General features: G+C 44.3%; 1 protein-coding gene across 32 annotated transcripts in view; it reads right to left on the bottom strand.

The window, feature by feature from the left end:
* Nucleotides 1–18,661, bottom strand: part of KTN1 (kinectin 1) — a 484,843-nt gene that overhangs the window by 134,748 nt on the left and 331,434 nt on the right. For all 32 annotated transcript variants that reach the window (XM_085626790.1, XM_085626798.1, XM_085626810.1 and 29 more), the window contains exons 23-26: nucleotides 15,615–15,677; nucleotides 9,758–9,789; nucleotides 3,933–4,023; nucleotides 3,773–3,850 (exon numbers count right to left, since the gene is read on the bottom strand). In XM_085626790.1, coding sequence (XP_085482916.1) covers nucleotides 3,773–3,850; nucleotides 3,933–4,023; nucleotides 9,758–9,789; nucleotides 15,615–15,677 — 264 coding nt within the window. The remainder of the gene's footprint in view (nucleotides 1–3,772; nucleotides 3,851–3,932; nucleotides 4,024–9,757; nucleotides 9,790–15,614; nucleotides 15,678–18,661) is intronic.

Raw genomic sequence — 18,661 nt, 5'->3', positions numbered from 1 at the left:
CAGATTCCAGGTAAACGAGTAAGCTAAACTTAGAGCACACTTCAATAGCAGAGATACGATACAGACACAGCTAGATATTAGTTTATGTTACAGGTTATTTCAATAGACCTTTTGCTTCTCCAATAGTGTCTAAACAATGGGGATATGGGTTTAAAGCCACTTTTATTATTAAGTTAAGTGTTATGGCCCAGTGTTATGGCTCTAGAGCAACCACAGTGTGTTGTCTGGAGACAGGAAGGCATGGACATATTTTTGGAGACAATCTAATATGATGCTTTTATTGTCACTACCCTCTGATGAATTAAGTAAAACACAAAGTATGAAATGGTACAAATACAACAGATTATCATTATTACCATATCATTTTATCTAAGTTATCTGGAGATCATACTGTCGCGAGGGCGTCTGCGTGATTCATGGTATCCTGAGCAATGTCATGCACACAAAGGGGGGGGGACGGGGAGATAATGGAAAGGCAGGTCCAGTACCCGAGCTCCCAAGGCCATATATGTAAATCACTGGAGGGTCACTGTTCATAATCGAGAGGCCCAGCCTAATCGGCGGCTCGAGGCATAGGTAAAGCGGTGCTTGACTTCTCAAGTGGTGGAGGGTTGGATGCAAGAAGGGAATTCCTCCTAATTGGAGGGTTGCCCATCATACACCCTTATGGGTGTCATGCTTCATCATTGGGCATTTTTGCTCCTCGTGGGGGTAGTGCTGCAGTCCCCCACGGGCCCCGCAAGAGGGGTATTCGCCGGTGAAGAGGCGGCAGCAGGCAGGTACTCTGACTCTGCACTTGGAGGCCAATGTAACCTCTGGAGCCACGTCTCACCGCCGACCAACACTCAGGTCCTGCCCTTACAATAATTATTTTATACTGAGCATTTGGTAAAGGGAAGGACAATCACAGACCACATGTACGACCGATTCATTTTGCGAGTCCCTAATTGTGATTTTTTGCAACTCGCAATTAGGAACTCGCAAAATGCAATGTTGAAATGTGTCTCAAGACACATTTAGAGATTCCCGATAGGGTCGCAAATGACCAACCTCATCAATATTCATGAGGTAGGTTGCAATTTGTGACTCATTGGGAATCACAAAAAACACAGGGATGGTGGCCTGCTGGGGGCAGCAGACCACCATGTCTGTGTTTGCTTTTGAATAAAACCACTTTTTTATTTTTCAAATGCAGCCAGTTTTCCTTAAAGGAAAACTAGATACGTTTAAAAAAGAAAACTGAAATGTTTCAGTTTCATTTTTTAAGAGTAGACAGTGGGCCCTGAGAAACATGCCCGATACTAAAAAACGTTTTTGCTGCCATTCACAAAGGGGAAGGGGTCCCCTGCGGACCTCTTCCCGTTTGCAACTGGCTTACCATCTACTTGAACTGGCTGGCCACCTGCTTGAAGTAGGTGGTAAACTGCGAATGGTTTGCGACCGCAGTTGCGTAGGAAGACATTCTTACATCCCCCTCCAACTTGCTATTAGAAAAGGACGCCCTTGACAAGCCCCTTCCTAATACCAATTTGCAAACCCTTTTTTGCAAGTCGGTTAAAGATTACGGCCTAGCGAAATAGGGTTAATACATGGCAAAAGGCTCTTTATCAGTCGCAAACAGACGGATTCTCGGTTTGTGATTGCGAAAACCTGTCATACATGTGGCCCTATATGCCTTAAAATTCTCACCACCTTGTGTATTCCATACACAATGGGAAGGATCACAAATGTGAGATATCACTTCTATAAACTAAACATGTACACGTGCTTCTTTCTAAAATTGCCCCAATAGGTAATTTTTGTTAATATTGCACCATTCAAGTCCATTGTTAAAAAGGACGCCGATTTGTAATGTCTTGGTGATTTAAATTGCACACAGACAATGAGTTCAGCCCATAATCAAACCACAGTTAGTGAAATGCCGAAGTAAGGGTTCAAACCCAAGTCTCTAAGTGCAAATGTCAGACAACATAGTACTAGATTACAAAACAACCCAAAGTAGCATCTGTGAAAATGTCATGAATGGCTGGAAATAAAAGATAAACCTGATTGGGCAAAGAAATGGGAAACTCCACCCGAGTTGCTAAAGAAAATCTGTACACTGCCAATGCAGCATATCAGTAGCAATAAAAGCAAACTGACTCAACATAGTCTATCCACACAATAAGCATCTACTCAAGTCTCCTGTTCTGCACTTGACAGCAGAAATCTGTTGTATGCTACATGATTTTCAACTCTGTTCAGCTCGAACAATGCCAGAGTAGTTGGAAGGTCATACTAAGTAACTCTTAACAATCTCCCCTGCTTCAGGAGGCAAACCCGCAAAGCTTTGGATCTCGCTGATTGTAACAGATGTTAGAAATACTCTAAGGGTAGTTTCAGAACATACAGGAATGCCTGTGCATATTGATGGTTCTATGATTGAGCACATAAGGGTGTAGAGCTTTCTTCTCAGATTCAGGACCCCAATGATATCATTTTAGTTGCATCTCCGACATTAACAAAAGTTCTCTTTCCAAGGGAATCCTACCGATCATGGACATTAACTATCCATGACTTCTGAGGATTGCAAAAAGAACAGGTGATGGATGGAATGCTGTATTAATCAAACATTCAAACCAGTCACAGATCTGGGTTAAATCCATTGTGTTTTTACACGCCACACCATTACAGTTTAGACCCAGCCATATGCAAATCAGTCTTGATCAGTGCTCTCCATTCCACTGGATTCAAGCTAGCCTGGCTGATGAGGGATGAAACCCCGAAACCGGTCCTAGGATGCTTGTTTCCGGTCCAGGGAGGACCTGGCTTGGTAGTTCAGGCTGGACTGTTCCCATGAGGAACTTGGTCAAGACTGATTTGCATATGGCTGGGTCTAAACTGGGGTGGATGGCGAGCAAAAGAACTATGGATTTAAAGCAGATCTCGACTGGGGGTGAATGCTTTGATTTGTTCTGTATTCCGTCTATCAGTTGCATGTCTTTTGCTTTCTGAGAATTGCAGTCAATTGATGAATACTAGAATCCACAAACTCCACCACACACTAGACCTCATTTAGTTTGCCTCTCACTAATTAGAGAATCCACTAATCCTGTTCCAGATTTTCCTAGCAGACCTACTTAAAACAACCAATGGATTTGCTAATCTGAAATTTTTTTTTCCAGAAGTATGACATTTTCGGTCATCTTTGTTTACTGGGATACAGGTGGTCTTTCCCACGTTCATTATTGCTTTCCTTGCTGCTGTTACCACGAGAGAGGTTTGTCTAGATGTACACCTCAACAAGACCAGGATCGAGTATTCTACATTTCTTTTCTTGATTTAGGATGGATCAGAGGCTTGGTAAATTCATATATTGGAATGCTGCAGGACATCCTGTTTTTGGGGGGGGAATAAGTCAAAGGTAGTTCTCTTGAAAATCTCGACAGGCTTTGCTATCTAAGTATGCCTTATCTGTATATTCCTTGAAACAATTTGCACTAGCTTCCTTAAGATTCAAAAAGTTAGCCCACTCTTCATTTGTTTCATTATCTATATCTCCATATTAACTAGGTACAGAATTTGAATAATAGTATCTCTAGGAAGAAGAAGAGGCAAGAAACTGCTGTAAATGCTCTCCTAGCATGCAGATGAGATTTGAACTGATCAATTAATACCTGCTTTATAACAAACAAAAGAACTATTCAATTAAAATTAGAAGATGACAGACTAAATGAGAAAACGTTTTTGCTAACAAGCCAATCAAAAAGTGAACAGGAATGCTATTCCTTACCTGGTGAAGCAATTGTTGATGTTGTTGTTGGATTTCTGAAATGTGGATTTTCAAATTTTCATTTTCTATCCGTAGACCCTTTCAGACAAAATAAAGAATTAAAATGTAATTGCATAAAGCTTGGTATTTCCGTACCCTGACCATACAAAAAGAGGCTCACCTGTATCTGGTTTTCTTTAAGGCTGATGTCCTTATCCTTTTCTCCTAATTTTGCCTCTATTGTCTGGATCTTCTCCTCATGCATTTTAATTCTGAGAAAATAAAAGAAAACTCAAATTACAAAAATAACAATACATTGAGTTAATGGAGTTAGCTCTCCTCACAAACAGAATTTACCTGCAAAGAAATAATGGAAATAAATTCAACCAGCACCAAATATGTGGCATATTCAAACCCAACCAAACACAAGTCTTGTAATACACTGTTTCTGGCTGTCACCCAAATACTGAATATGATTATGCTAAAACAAGTGGAAATCAGGTGCTCAGTATGGCACAAAACATGTGACAGGCGGAGTTGATGCACAGCCATAAGAGCTTGTATGCAACAATAAGGTGGTCTTACCCATGAAGACGTTTAATTGTGTCTGCACTATTCCGCACACACTCTTCCTGCTACATTGTGAGATGCTTCTTCTGAATCTTTGGGTAATGTTTCTTTTCTGGTATCTAATGCATCTGCCAGAATGTTAAGGCAAATGTAGGTGTTGCTGTGTAGCCATCTCTTTCTGCAGTTTTTCCCAGCTGGCTTACTTCACATACCAGAATATAACATTACCACAAAGTTGTTTCTTCTTTACACAGAAAACATCATTAGTCTCTCATCTCATTCTATTGTGTGCCTTCTATTCCTAAAAAGGAGCTAATTTGTATCCTGGCTGTGAAGGTGTATTTTGAGAATAATCATTCTGGAAGTAAGTCTGATGATCATTATCTTCCTCGTGGCTCAAGATGGAAGGATCTGAAGACATCTTCGACCTGGAGGAGAAGGGGAGCCAGTTCAATGGTATACTGAGAAGCAGAGGACTAGACTGGCAAACGCCATTCTTGCATCCACCTTGTAATTTAGGTTCTTTGCATGAGTATCCTGCCCACCTCATAGGCAGAACTGGCAGGGTGTTTCATTATTGGACACATGTGAGGAATCCCCATGAGTATTCTGCTGACATTGGGACTCAATACAGATTAAGTGTGGGAGATTCCTTTAAACCAGTCTTTAACATAATAGTCCTTCACTCTGCATCATACTTATGTTTTGGTCTCTGCATGATCAAATCCACAGCTGTACAATGTTTAATGTACCCTGGCATTTTTTTTTAGCAGGTCAAGTCCATTTTTCATTTTGGCTCAGGCCAACAGCCACGTCTTGAGTCCTTTTCTTAGTCCCAGCAGAGAGGATGAGGTCCGTAGGTGAAGTGGGAGTTCGTTCAAGGACTGTGCAGTGAGGTAAGAGAAAGAGCGCCCTCCAATGTTGCTGCAGTGGATGGGCGTGTGGGCGAGGAAGAGCACAGGTGTCTGGAGGAAAGGTGGAAGCTCAGCTGGTCCCTGGTTGTGGAAGGCCTTGAAGGTGTGGATCGACATCTTTAACTCGCATCTCTTCTGAATGAGGAGCCAGTAGAGCTTCTTGAGGAGGAGGGGGAGTGGGTGGGCGGTGGGAAGGGGTGACAAGAGTCCTTTTTGGGAGGCCTAGGAGGACTCTGGCTGATAAGTTCTGTATAATTTGCAGTCTCTTGAGGAGGTGTGATGTGTTTCCTACTTAGAGTGTGTTGCCATAGTCCAGTCGGCTAGGGACAAGGGCATGTGTAACAGTCCGTCTGGTGTCAATGGGGAGCCACTTGAAGATCTTGCAGAGCATGTGAAGGGTGAGGAAGCAAGCGGACTAAGCTGCATTGAGCTGTCTTTTCATGGTGAGCTTGCTGTCCAGGGTGATGCTAAGGTTGCGGGCATGGTCGGTCTGGGTAAGTGAGTGTCCTAGTTCGGAAGGGTGCCAGGCATCGTTCCATGGGGAGGTGTTGTTCCCGAAGATCAGAACTTCTGTCTTGTCTGTGTTGAGTTTTAGGCAGTTGTGTCTCATCCAGTCGGTGATGCTCGTCATACACCTGTGTAAGTTGGTCAGCGTGGTGCAGGGTCTTCGGATAGGATAGGATAAACTGCACCAGCCTCCCCTTGATGGATAGCAGGAATGACTTCTGAGTCAAATGAATGGTCTGAAACTCCAGTTGGTTCAGTGGAGCTGAATCTCTGCTGGAGATCAGAGGTCTCCGTTTTCCAACTCCCCTAGATGATCCCTCTACCAACCAAACAGAGCAGGTACTCATCCATCACCGCTTTGATGGGGGGGGGAAGGGAGAGCAGTTAATGCAAGACAAGCTTGGATCAGTCAACCACAACTGCAGATCTTGGGCCATCTCCCTCAAGGCCTGAATGGAGTCAGAGAGGCAGCCTGATGCTAGGCTCACTGGGATTTCAAGTTCCATTGCAGGACTTGCATGTGCCATATGGTGTTGCTGACAAGAAGGATGGATCAGGGTAAGAGACCAAGAAGCCTCAGAGCCATTCTCACCAAGATCCAGGACTCAACCGTACACACAGATTATAGCCCGAAGGTTCCAGACTTACAGCGGCGGAGGAAAGGCCGTGATCGTCACTATGCCCAGGATTGTCCCAACGAAAGGAAGTCTAAGTGTGGGAATCAGGTGGGACTTCATCTAATTTATGATGAAACCCAATGCTGTCATCTGGAGGTTGTCTAAAACGGACTGTGGTGAGCCAGCCCTCAGTAGCCAGTCCTTGAGGTACAGAAATACACGAACTTCCAACCTCCGCAGATGGGCAACAATTACTCCATCATCTTTGTGAACACCCGATGGGCAGAGTTAAACCGAAGGAGAGCACAGCAAAGTGTTTCTGGCCCACCTTGAACTAGTGGCAAAGTTTGTGAGGCCGCAGGAAGGCTATAGGAAAATTAGCCTCTAGAAAGTCCAGGGACATCAAGCTCCAGAGTACAGGACAGACCGAAACTGAGACAAGGTGAGCATTTTGAATGTGACCTTCGCAGGAGGACATTTAGCCATCAAAGGTCCAGGTTAGGGCTGAGGCACCACTCCTTTTTCAGAACAAGGAAGTAGATTGAAGACTGAATATTTAATCCTGCTTTCCAGCAGTTGCATGTGAATCAATGAGGATCTACTTAGGTGGCTGTTGCAGCGGGAGATGATGAGTTGAAAGACTGGTGCCCTTGCTGTCCTGTGTGACAACTGCCAATTCCAGGTCTGTGGCCCGAAAGGGTTGAATGGTCTGCTGCATCACTGGCAGGGATGTCGGCCATTAAATATAGGCCAACCCCTCCTGTAATAGCCACTAAATTTGAAGAACTGATGAGCGAATGGTTTTGCAGTAGTCAATAGCCCCAAGGAATGTATTAAGGCATTACTGTCTATGAATCTTTCCAGCGCAGAGTCCGCCTTCTCTCCAAAAGGTCTAGACTCATCAAAAGGTACGTCAATCAATGAAGCTTGCAGATTGCCAGAAACTTTGGTTGACCTGATCCAGGTGTGTCTTCAAAGCACGACACTAGCACCAACTGCTCTGCCAATGCAGTTTATGGTGTCCAGGTCTGCGCGGACGATGGATTTCACTGTGTACTACCCATCATTGATTGTCTAAGCCTGGGAGGCTGTAAAGTCTTATGGGACTTCCAGCAAGATCTCGCTGATCATGCCCAATAAACCATGTGTGTACAGCTTAACAGACAGACTGTCTTTATTGACCGCAGAGACCAGCTGGAAAAAGAAAACCCCTGTTTACCAAAGTCATGAATCCGTTTGGATTCTATCTCGGGGATTGGACAGAAATGAGTTAGGATTACCATTAGTGGTTTAAGCCTACACAACCAGGTCGGGTGCTTGATGAAGAAATCTGGATCACCAGGAACATGCCTTGCTGCAGGCTACTTCCCTATTAATGAGCAGACAAGAATATGGTTTCAACCATGTACAGACAAGGCATCCAAAAGACTCAGAGGTCACCGACTGTGGTTAGAGAATCTCCATTAGAACATCTGTATTAGTCTAAATGGAGAGCAAAGGCGATTCTCATACCTCAGCTGCCGTCACTGAAGCGCCACCCCAAATAAGACACCACCGCGAATGAGGCACTGTGGGTTGCTCCATGGGCAAGTGCAGCTCTTTTTCAGGGAAGGTGTCCACTGGCATTTTCTAAGACAAGGTAAAAGACATCATCAGCATAATGAATGGAAAGGAAGCCACCACTCACCCCGTCATCATTGGTATTCTGGGGTGCACACTGTTCTGCTACGGTGTCAGAGTCAATTAGAGAGTGGAGCCTCTTCTCATAGTTGCATATCAGTAAAGGCATTAGGTTGGAAATCAGGCAGTATGACAATTGGTTGAGCTTTAGTTATTTAGTAGTGCAACATCGGACGAGCTCAGGCTGATATTGGCTCGGGTCTGGTCTGACATAGATCATCGATCAGTGCTGCGGACGCCAACAACAGCGTCAGTGAGGTGGAAAATGCATGGTTTGTGCGGCCACTGTAGAAGCTTCTAAGTGCCTGGTAATAACTCTAAAAGGGTAGAAACACTGGTGCTAACCACACTGGATACGCCTGTGACTCCGTGGGGCCCAAAGGCATGCCATAGGAAGCTTGAAGTATTGCTGCATGACCTACTTGAAGGCCTTGATTTGCTGCAAGCCGACGACAGCCCAGTAAACTTGGAGTGCATCAGGACCAGATGAGGTCCAGGTGCCTTGGCTGCTGACCTCAGTGGAACCAGAGTGAACAGGAAGGGGTTGAGTCCCACTTCACTTTCTTGTGCTTGCGTTTGGACTTTGATTTCAGCTTACCCAAAGATTTTGAGCGACATGTGTAGTAGTCGCAGGTACAGGCTCATGGCCGGGCAGAGGACTGGGATCGGGAAGGGATCTGTGTGGTGTCCATGACTTCTGATGTTTGGGGGTGCACAGCCCCATCTCCCAGTTTTGGATAACCTAGGGCACATTGGTCACATGCCTTGGAGACATGAACGGAGCACAGGCACCAAGTAAAACCTCTCGTGAACCATGACCGACATCTGTTTGCTGCAGTCTTGGCACAGCCTAAAGTCTGTCATTTCTGGAGGGGGCATTCTCTATGTCATAAATCAACAAAGACAGGAATGGAGCTCTGGATCCACACAGGATGGTACAGAAGGAAAAGAACTGACATCAGCACATAATGGTTGGGGTTATATGCGGCTCAGTTCCATCATTTTCGGGGTGGCTCAGAGCCAGCGGGGAGCAACACAACACCACCTACAAGAGTACGGGAGCCCTGGTGAGAAAGTTCTCCAGATTCAGTGTGGAGCCTGGGGGATATTCAAGGGTGCAGACTCTGGTGTAGTTCAGATTTGTGGTGCGTGTGCTTTAACATATACACTTAGGGTAGCTGTTAAAGCACACACACTACTAGTAATTAACCAAGGTGACCGAACAACAAACATCCAGAGTATTCTCTAGTTAGAGATTCCTAATAACATCTGCAATACAATAACTCAGCACAAACACACTGTTCCAACTGTATGCTTTAGAGTGCAGAAGGAGAGATTTTCCTCTGGTAGATCAGGCATAGACCTCATTGTGTTTCCCACGTTTGAGCTTCTTTGTGTGAACATTTGAGTAGTAGTTGCCAGAACAGTGAAGATCAAATGTCACCTGCTACGTACAAAAACACCACAACACATTGGGACTCAGAGTAGGAAATGTTTAAGGTAAAAGTAAGAGTTAAAGAGGTAATTAATGGCTGGATATTTGAAACAAACTCTAGCACAGCTAACATTCTACCTCTAGTGCACAGGTTTTTTGCAGGTCATGCAGTTTAAATGAAGAATTCATTTATCACAGACACTAGTTCACATATAAAAGCAGGACTTTAAAAAACACTAAAACGTAAACAAAGCGTATCTGTTGTCAGGCAGTTCATACTTACTGATTCTCTTGAACTTGAGACATACCAGATGCCTAATAAAAAACACAAAGGAAAATCAGATGCATAATACTAATTGCATTTTATCCAGTACCCCTAAAGGTAAATTATCTTGATAAGTAATACACATAACTTTGCTTTTGTTGGCACAAAATGAAGTTGGGATTCAAAATGGTGGAAACTTGACATGAGTGAGGAAGGCAGCCTAAGTCCAATACTCCCACTTCTGGAACCTCTCTTCTTTACAGCCCTGTCAGATGAACTGTCCCGTTAAAGTTCTGAAAAGAACCCGTAGCACACTTCAGAACTGCTCTTGGGAAGCCAGATTATGTGCACTCTAGAGCCAGATTTCTTACTCCCACTTTCCTCTGCAGGGAGGATGCCAGCATCGTAGGTAGGGGCGGTCCTGAAGATCACGGGTCAATAACCAAGTCAGAAAACCTCAAACCTCATTCATTACAGAGAAATAGGATCATGTCAATGAAAAGGTGACATGACCCCAATACCCCCCCATCCCGCCTCCATCTGCATGTAGAAGCGAGCATAAAAGAGTTGTGCTGAGGGCTTTCTCGATACTTAACAGTTGACGACATTTCTAACTGCGGAGGATTAGCAACTTGATTCTAGAGGATCAGTAAAATGGCACATAGATGTTGGCATCAAGTGGAGAGTTTGTAGTGAAAACTGAGGATTGCTGGGTCAAGGTAGTGAACACTTGCATCTGGCCTCAGAATGCTAACTAGGTTATTAGGAGTAAAAATCCTAAGAAATGAAGCCTTGGGTGCCTTCATAAAGAAAGGATCTTTAGTATAGGTCTCGTGCACTGTGGAGATGTTGGCATGTGAGAGCTGCCTTTTCTTAAGATCGTCCCTGTTCTGAGGTACTTACAACAGAGCCATGCTGAGAGCTAATCAGCATGAATCATTTCAAATTCCAGGAGCCCTTGGTCTCATTTGTGCAATCCTCAAGTGTGCATGGAAGGCATGAGTTACAGTAGCAGCAGGAAAGAGTGAAATCCACATGAAAATGAATCAGCTACATGTCATCTGACATGGGTATTCTTATTATACATTCAAAAGATTCAAGAACCTCACAGAACAATCATAATCCATTTTTTATGCATGTGGAAACTGCCACAGGACCGATTAGGATTTTTCAATACACATTAACCTCTTTGCAAAAGCCTACAACTTGTTAGTGAAACACACGGAGATGATAGCAATAAGAAGCAGCATCTTGAGATTCAAAAGTCTGTGTGCGCGATTGAGCATGCGGCAATGGAGGGGGGGGGGGGGGGGGGGGGCCCTTCTCCAGCTCCTTTATAGCACCAAACACCTCGATTTTTTTACCCCCGGCGAGTAGGGTAGTGATACAGTTTTGGCACAACATGGTCAGACAGATGGGATGGCGCGGGACCCAGACAACTCCATTATGGCAAAGCACATACCTCCGCCCGGTGCCGGCTCTGGGAGGATTGCACGGGTAGGACCTGGTGGGGATATTATCGACCCTGGGTGATGTGATGCGGGGCACCACATTGAAATCCTTTCAACAATTACAGGCAGAGTTCCACCTACACAGGACACAATTTTACAAGTGCCTCCAATTCCGCCATGCTTTGACCCCCTTATTCGTGCCCTGGAGACCCTTCCAAAGTTTCACCCTCTGGAGGGCCGCCTACTGATGTGGGCCTACAAAAATCTGGCAAATATACCAGACATTAATGACCCACACACAGACGACGCTTGATAAGACGAGACAAGCGTGGCAAGCTGATATTCCTGACCTGACGGACGACGACTGCGCGGAAGCCATTACCAGTCCCCGAGGCGCTGCGGTGTCCACACGATACTGCCTAATTCAGTTCAAATATCTCCACCGCGCATACTATACACGATTCCGACTATGGAAGATGGGTGTTATCCAGTCCCCTACATGTTTACAGTGTTAAAGGGAGTTTGGGACTTTTTTTACATACGGTTTGGAGCTGCACTGCGTTGCAGCCCTTTTGGCGCAGAGTATCGTCATGCTTAAGAGAGGTGCTATCATCGGAACTCCCGCTCGACCCAGGACTCTTCCGCCTACACAGTACAGACGACATTGGGGGAAATAAATACAAGCAACATTTACAGTTCTTAGCCCTCACTATCGCCAAGTGCGATATTGCCCAGATGTGGAAAGGGTCTTCTCCCCAGACTATAGGCAAATGAAAGACCGAACTAGACAGATGTATGGGTGCAGAAATCGCTGTGTTTTTAGCCCATGGCTGCCCAAAAAAGCACAGGATAATCTGAACCCCTTGGGCGACATATCGAAGGATAGATCCCCCCTCCTCCCCCTACCATCCTCGGACCCCTGATAGGAGCCATTACCTATGCACATATTCACGGACCGAACCACTCCATATTATATGACAGCCCGTTACTCTACTACAGTATCATATGTACACTTACCAAAATCTAGTACAGTCTGCACTTCGTTTAAGTTATGTAAACTGTGTGTTTTGCAGGCCTTGCGATTGTTAAAAAATGTCGGTACTCCTGCTGTATCTTATTTCCTACAGGTCTAGCCTGATGCAGCTAGTCTGAGCACCAGACTCTTCAAGTCCAGTCAGGATGGACTGTGCCCAGTCCCCAATGACCTTTTACTGGACCTGTGGAAACGGTGCCAAAGGTGGAAATAAGTAAAGGGGGCGAAGTCCAACTAAAGTCAGAGGTCTTCTAGTGAAACTTGAGAAGGAAACTCCGGAAAAGCCGGACATTTTAAGTTCTTGGCTGTAGAGAACAGATCAACTACAGGCACGCCCCACTGAGCAAATATGGCCACTGTCACTTCTGGAAGCAGGTGCCACTTGTGATCAGCAAGACAACACCTGCTAAGTCTGATATTCAGGGAACAAGCTAAGTGATTGACCGTTGGCGAGATGCCAAGAGGATTCAGCCATCTCTAGAGCTTGACAGCCAACAGAAACTGAATGCATTACCCCAGCAGCCTGGTGGAGTACCACATGAAGGTCATGTCTGCTAAAACGGACAAAAAAACTTCCTTTGATGGAAGGTAAAAAAGAAGGCTTTGTGTGCCAGATGGACGGTGACCAGCTTCAGAAGGCTGATGTAGAGGCGTCAGAGTCCTCTGATCTTCACTTTGCCCAGGTGAACCCAACAGTCCAGAGATGAAGTGTTTGTCAATACTGTAATGTGTGGATGAGACAAAGAGAATGGCTTGCCGTTCCTCAGGTTGGTATCCACATCTGAAAGCCCAGGGCTGCCTGTTCACATCAGCAGATGTTGTCTGAAAGACACCCTCAGTGCTGTGCCCATTGAAGGGAAAGGTTTCACCGCAGAGCCTGCACATGGCAATGGGCATCAGGTACCAGCATCATGCACGAGAAAAGGGGGCCAAGAAGCCTCAGAACACTCTGCGCCACAAAAAGAGCGCATGCACAAAACATGGGTATTACAGGCTGAATGTTGCAGACTCATTACGGTGGCAGAAAGGCATTTAAAGCCACCATGTTCAAGATGGTCCCTATAAAGGGAATCCGCAGTTCAGGTCAAAGATATGATTTTGATTTGTGATTGCAACCACGCCGAAAACAAAATTGTCACCTGAGAAAATCCTGCTTTCAGCAACTACTCGGCGAGGTACAGGAATATGTACTTCTCGGAATTGCAAAGAAAGGCTGACATCACCTTCATGAACACTCCTGGGTGAGCGGGGAAGAGAATGCAGAATTAGAAACATAAAAGTTTATGCACTGTAAAATCCAAAGACACCATCCAGTTTTCAGGATCGACGGCTAACAGGACCTGGGCCAGCATCTACATTTTGAGAAAGGAGCTGGTCTGTGTTGCCACACAATGGAATAGAACAGGTTTTGGACCCAAGCTACAGAATTTCAGTCAACAAGTTTCCTTAATGCCCACCATGGGCAACTACAAGTCCAATACCTCCGCAGTCCTATGCACTTCCACCTCAAAAGAGGTACTTTTTTCAGTAGGAAGGGCTATTGACAAATTCAGTTAAGACTTAGGTGACGTGTGCGAGCTACTGCAATTCTAAAGGTCAAGTTGTAGGCTAGTAGCATTATTTTGGGGTGCAGGGGTGTGACGGGAGTCAGCAAGTTGTCCACCGATCATCGTCGTCCTCATTTTGGAGAACCGGTTGAACCCCTTGAATGGCATCAGGGCTACTGACAAAAACGGTGTCTAATCTCCTGTAATACTGAATGGTACAAGTTCAGAAGTGGAGTCATTCTCAAACAGAGGTTGTAACTAACTGATTTCATAGTGTGATAAAGAATGAGCTCTTGCTGAAGCCATCTGTGGAATTGATGGCGGAATCAGGGCATTTCCCAGAACCAGTCTTGAACCATGAAGAACAGACAGGGTCTGTTACAAAAGTGTTGAGTGTGGTCCACCACAGGTGGAGAGCAGGGCTGAGGTCGCGTGGGGTCGGTCAGAGGCAGAAGTCTAACTGGAGGCTTTGATGGATCAGTGGGGCCTGGAGGAGCACCAGAGGGGCAAGAGTTGCGTCATGGCCTCCCTGAAGACCTAAATCTGCTGCGGTGTTGACTTGACTCATCAACTATGCAACTTTCCATGGAGCAAGAGTACCAGGAGGTACCCAGCTAAGGCTTTACATCTAAAATTTGTGTTTGGGCTTGTCTTTCAAACTTGTCCTGGATTTACCAAAAGGGTGGTAAAGAGAACTGCGATCAGGACAGACCCTTTTTGTTGGTGTTCAGTGACTTAACAGATGCATGATAGCCCTTGGATGTGTCAGAGCATGCTAGCAGGACTTGGAATCATATTTGGAGCTGAAATACCAAAGACATGTGATGTGCAGTTCTGTGAATGATAACTGCTTCCTGCAAGTATGCATTTCTCAACTCCTTGTGTTTGGGAGGAGACATACCTGTGAACTGTCATAGTTAAATTGCAAGACTTTGCAAAAATCCCCCAACAATCTGGGAGCGGTGCTTCGACTCTACGTCAAAGAGTGCAGAAAAACAGGAAGTGACATCAGTGCACTGAGGTGGTGCCTATATGCAGCTCAGTGTTTTCACATCCTGAGGTGAAACAGAGTTGTGACAGGAACTATTGTAGAGTTTTCCAGATGCAGTCTGGTGCCCAGGGAAGATTCAAAGGATAAGGAATATGCAGATAGAAATATCCATCGGAAACCAGTAGTCTGAGTGTATACAAAAAACCCTATGGCTTAGTATTTCGACAAAGCATTTTTACACTTCTGCTATCTACAATTAGCATACATGATTAAAATTCTCCACAGAAGGCGACATGCAGGCTTACAATCATCATGTACAGTCAATGTTAGTATCTGAAGCATTTGAAAAGACCAGCGTTAGGTAGTTATTAACTTTCCATCTAACTTTGAAGGCTCCCAAGGGCTCTTTCATATTTCCCAAGAGGGAAGGGATGGGTGATTACATGACATATGTTAGTTTTGAGGTACAGCGTCTTGCATACAGCCCAACAGCTCGTGTAAAAGAGAGAATCTGTATGCATGAGAGAGAGAAAAGATAGGAGAGGAGGGAGGTTACAAAGCTAGAGTAGAGAAATATAGAGAAGATTTGTGCTGCCACAGGAAAGTGGCATTTTCTCTGCACTTATGCCTCATTCTCACTCCTACCTCAGACACTTCTGGAGGGGCATATAGTGCCTGCTAGCTGGTGGTGGTAGTCTATTCTCGCCCTCAATTAGACCGTGCTTGCATGCTAACACACAAAGCAACAAAAGCAACGAGAAATACAGGAGTTGCTTTTAATGGAAGATGTTCGAAAGGTAAGCTCACATACTGTGGCCTGCTCCACATCTGAAATTCAAAGATGTTATTGTACCTGTTCAACGTTCTCAAGGTGGATATTTCGTTTCCTCAGATCCTCAATTTCTTGCATTAAGGCCTTTAAAATAACAAAAAGAAACACAATTGAACAAGGAAAAACATTAATGTGACAACTTTGGGCACACTATGCTCTGAAGAGGGCTCAGACACTTTAGAGGGTATGGAAAAGGCACAAAGGAAAGAAATGCTTTTTCGGCATCTCAAGTATATCTCGGTACCATTTCAGGTGTCTTCATGTGGGATGGAACCTGCAAACAAGGACATGACTCCATCATACAAGGAGGCACCTGAGGTGGTACGGACGGATGTACTTTCGATGTTGAAAAAGGGGAAACAGATACAACTCATAAATCAGGATAAAAGAGCCTGATTCCAAGTCTGAAACAAAACCTTTGTGGTTGAAACTATAGACAACTGAAAAGAATACCAACTCAACACATGTACTGAAACAAAAAGATACCCTTGAGCAGAAGAAGCCTAAACCATCTGGCTCTAACTTGAAAGAGTATCAAGTCCAGAGGAAGGCTAAGGATAAAGACTCTGAAGCTCAGCAACCTAAGAAGAGGACCAAGGCCATCAACAATAAAAACACAACGCTGAAAAACAAAAATGTAGAATGTAAGCCAAAATAGCAGCTCTTCTGCAAAGAGCAAAGGAATTTGGTTTCATAACTGCTTATTTCAAAATCAAAAAGAAGAAAGGAAATAGAAGACCGATCGACAGATGATGAAGAGGTAGAAAGATCATCTACTCAGTACCAGATATCCAGCGACAAAAGCTACAAACACACATAGGAAGAGGACACACAACCAAAAGACACCTATGATTCAGAGAGAGCCATATGGTATCACATAGATACCGATGCGGTAGTGACATACCCTTCCAGACATATTCAAGTACCAAACAGTTCAACCCCAACTATACTATGAAACATGTAAAAAACCACCAGACTACAAATAAGAGTTACTGAGCCTGGGTCATTCTGCTAGCTTATGTGGACAATACTGTTGACGCTATTGTGAGCAGTGTCGTTTTTGGTGTGACTTAATGAATACTGTTTGCAGCATTCATTAATTTCAAATGTTATGGAGATTGAAGAGTCTGGGTCTATCACTTGCCGACTGAAACCTCTGGCTTTTTGGTGGGTGGAGTGAATGAGGTATACAAATTTTATGTTTCGAAAATCAAGTTTTCAATGTTGCACCGCAATTCTTTGGTGTCTGCCGTTTTAATTGGAGCTACTGTTAAAGAAGAACTTAGGTAATTACAGAAACAACTTTGAAGGCAGAAATTTGCAAGAATAACCTCTGAATGCATATCACTGCACAGTCTGACCGTAACAAGCTTCAAAATTGTAAATAGCAAAGGGATAAAGTGATGAATGAAAATCCTTGCATTAATTCTAGTCACTGCTATAGGCAGTGGTTTCGTTGAATTGCTATTAAAGATAGACACAAAGCACCCATTTGGAAATCAGTCTTGACCCTACCCTAAAAAGACCAGAACAATCTGAGCTAGAAGGCCATGTCCTCTGAATGAGAACACATGGAAACCTAGCTATGTCTTACCCTATTGGTCCTTCGTGGTATGCAGTAGTGTTCCTGTGGAACAGTGAGCTTTCAACCCCATATCTAGGCATAACGAAAAAAAAATAAACGAAAAGTGATAAAAAGAATGAACCACTTAAATTGATCTAACCCAATCTTGAGGACTCTCGGTTCATTCCATCTCTTTCGTCTCATTGAACCATTACACAACTAGACAAACCACATGCATATCAGCCCTAGCTGAGGGCTAAAAGGGAAGGGGCAGAAATGGATACCCATTGGTGTAGACTGTCACACCAGCTTCCGAAAGAAAATCAATAGGAGGCTCTGTTTTTCTCTGTACAATCTGGCAAGCTCTGTAACTCATTACTTGCCAAGATTGTAAGCATCCTGGAGAATCTAAAGATCAAAACAGATGTGAAATTATGATTTACTAGATAATTACATCCACCGCTGACCCTGGGATAGAACCCAGAATGTTAATCCTTCTACCAATATTAGCATAGTCAAGAGCTATGGAGCAGTATGGACCAGCACAATATACCAAAAAGACAGACATCCAATTCAAATTAGAGAGCTCCAATCAACATACCCTGAAAACGACCTGTAAATACATATGAAATATGGCAATTATACCTCTAAGCACTAGAAGTACGCGCTGTCATTCTGCACCTCAAGATCCGCAATCTGCCTTATGATGAACCCCCTCACCCTACTTCACTGACAGAAGACCCAATTATGAATTCCCCGTTATTTCCCAAGGCTGGAATTAATGATACCAGACGGTATCTCCCCGTGAGATGGTTAGGATGAAATGTTATCCCCCCCAAAATGAGTAATAACATGCAGACCCAGTAGTACTGGGTTCATTTCCACATGTGTACCACCTTCCAGGAGAATTAATGTGCTCAAACCAACATATACCACCTTCTTAGAGCAGGTGGTTAATGTTAGAAGGGTTATTTTTGCTCAGGGAGGTTCAAAGGGATTCTTTCTTCTTCAGATGGGGAAAGATTCTTCTCCATCTCTGATGCTGGCGGATGTAGGTGAGTGAGGGGACGGGAACAGATGGCTGTGGGCCTGTGCCTCTGGGCCCATAATTATCCGGGTTGAGTTTAAGGGCAATATGTCTACCCTACCTTCTAACCGCTAACCACAAGATGGATGACTCTGACAGTCCTCCCAGTATCAATTTGATATAATCCATGTCACCAAATCATCATATATGCCTATTCATTACCTTATCCTCAACAGGACGGGCATATCATATATGAAAGAACTGGTGAATCCTTGCTAGCATTTGAATGGCACCTACACAGTCTAACTAATCACCCAATGCTAATCAGACAGGCCTGCAAGGACTAAAGAGATGTGACAGAAACTGCTGGTTTCTGGGGACTCTGACACCCTGCAGGTCCCAAACAATCCCATACTCTGAGCATTGACATCCTAGAATGAGAAAAACTATGAAAAAAAAGCAGTCAACTTGACAAAT

Source organism: Triturus cristatus, chromosome 9 (assembly GCF_964204655.1).
Source record: "Triturus cristatus chromosome 9, aTriCri1.1, whole genome shotgun sequence".
NCBI classification, from domain to species: Eukaryota; Metazoa; Chordata; class Amphibia; order Caudata; family Salamandridae; genus Triturus; species Triturus cristatus.
This window is presented reverse-complemented; position numbering and strand designations above follow the sequence as displayed.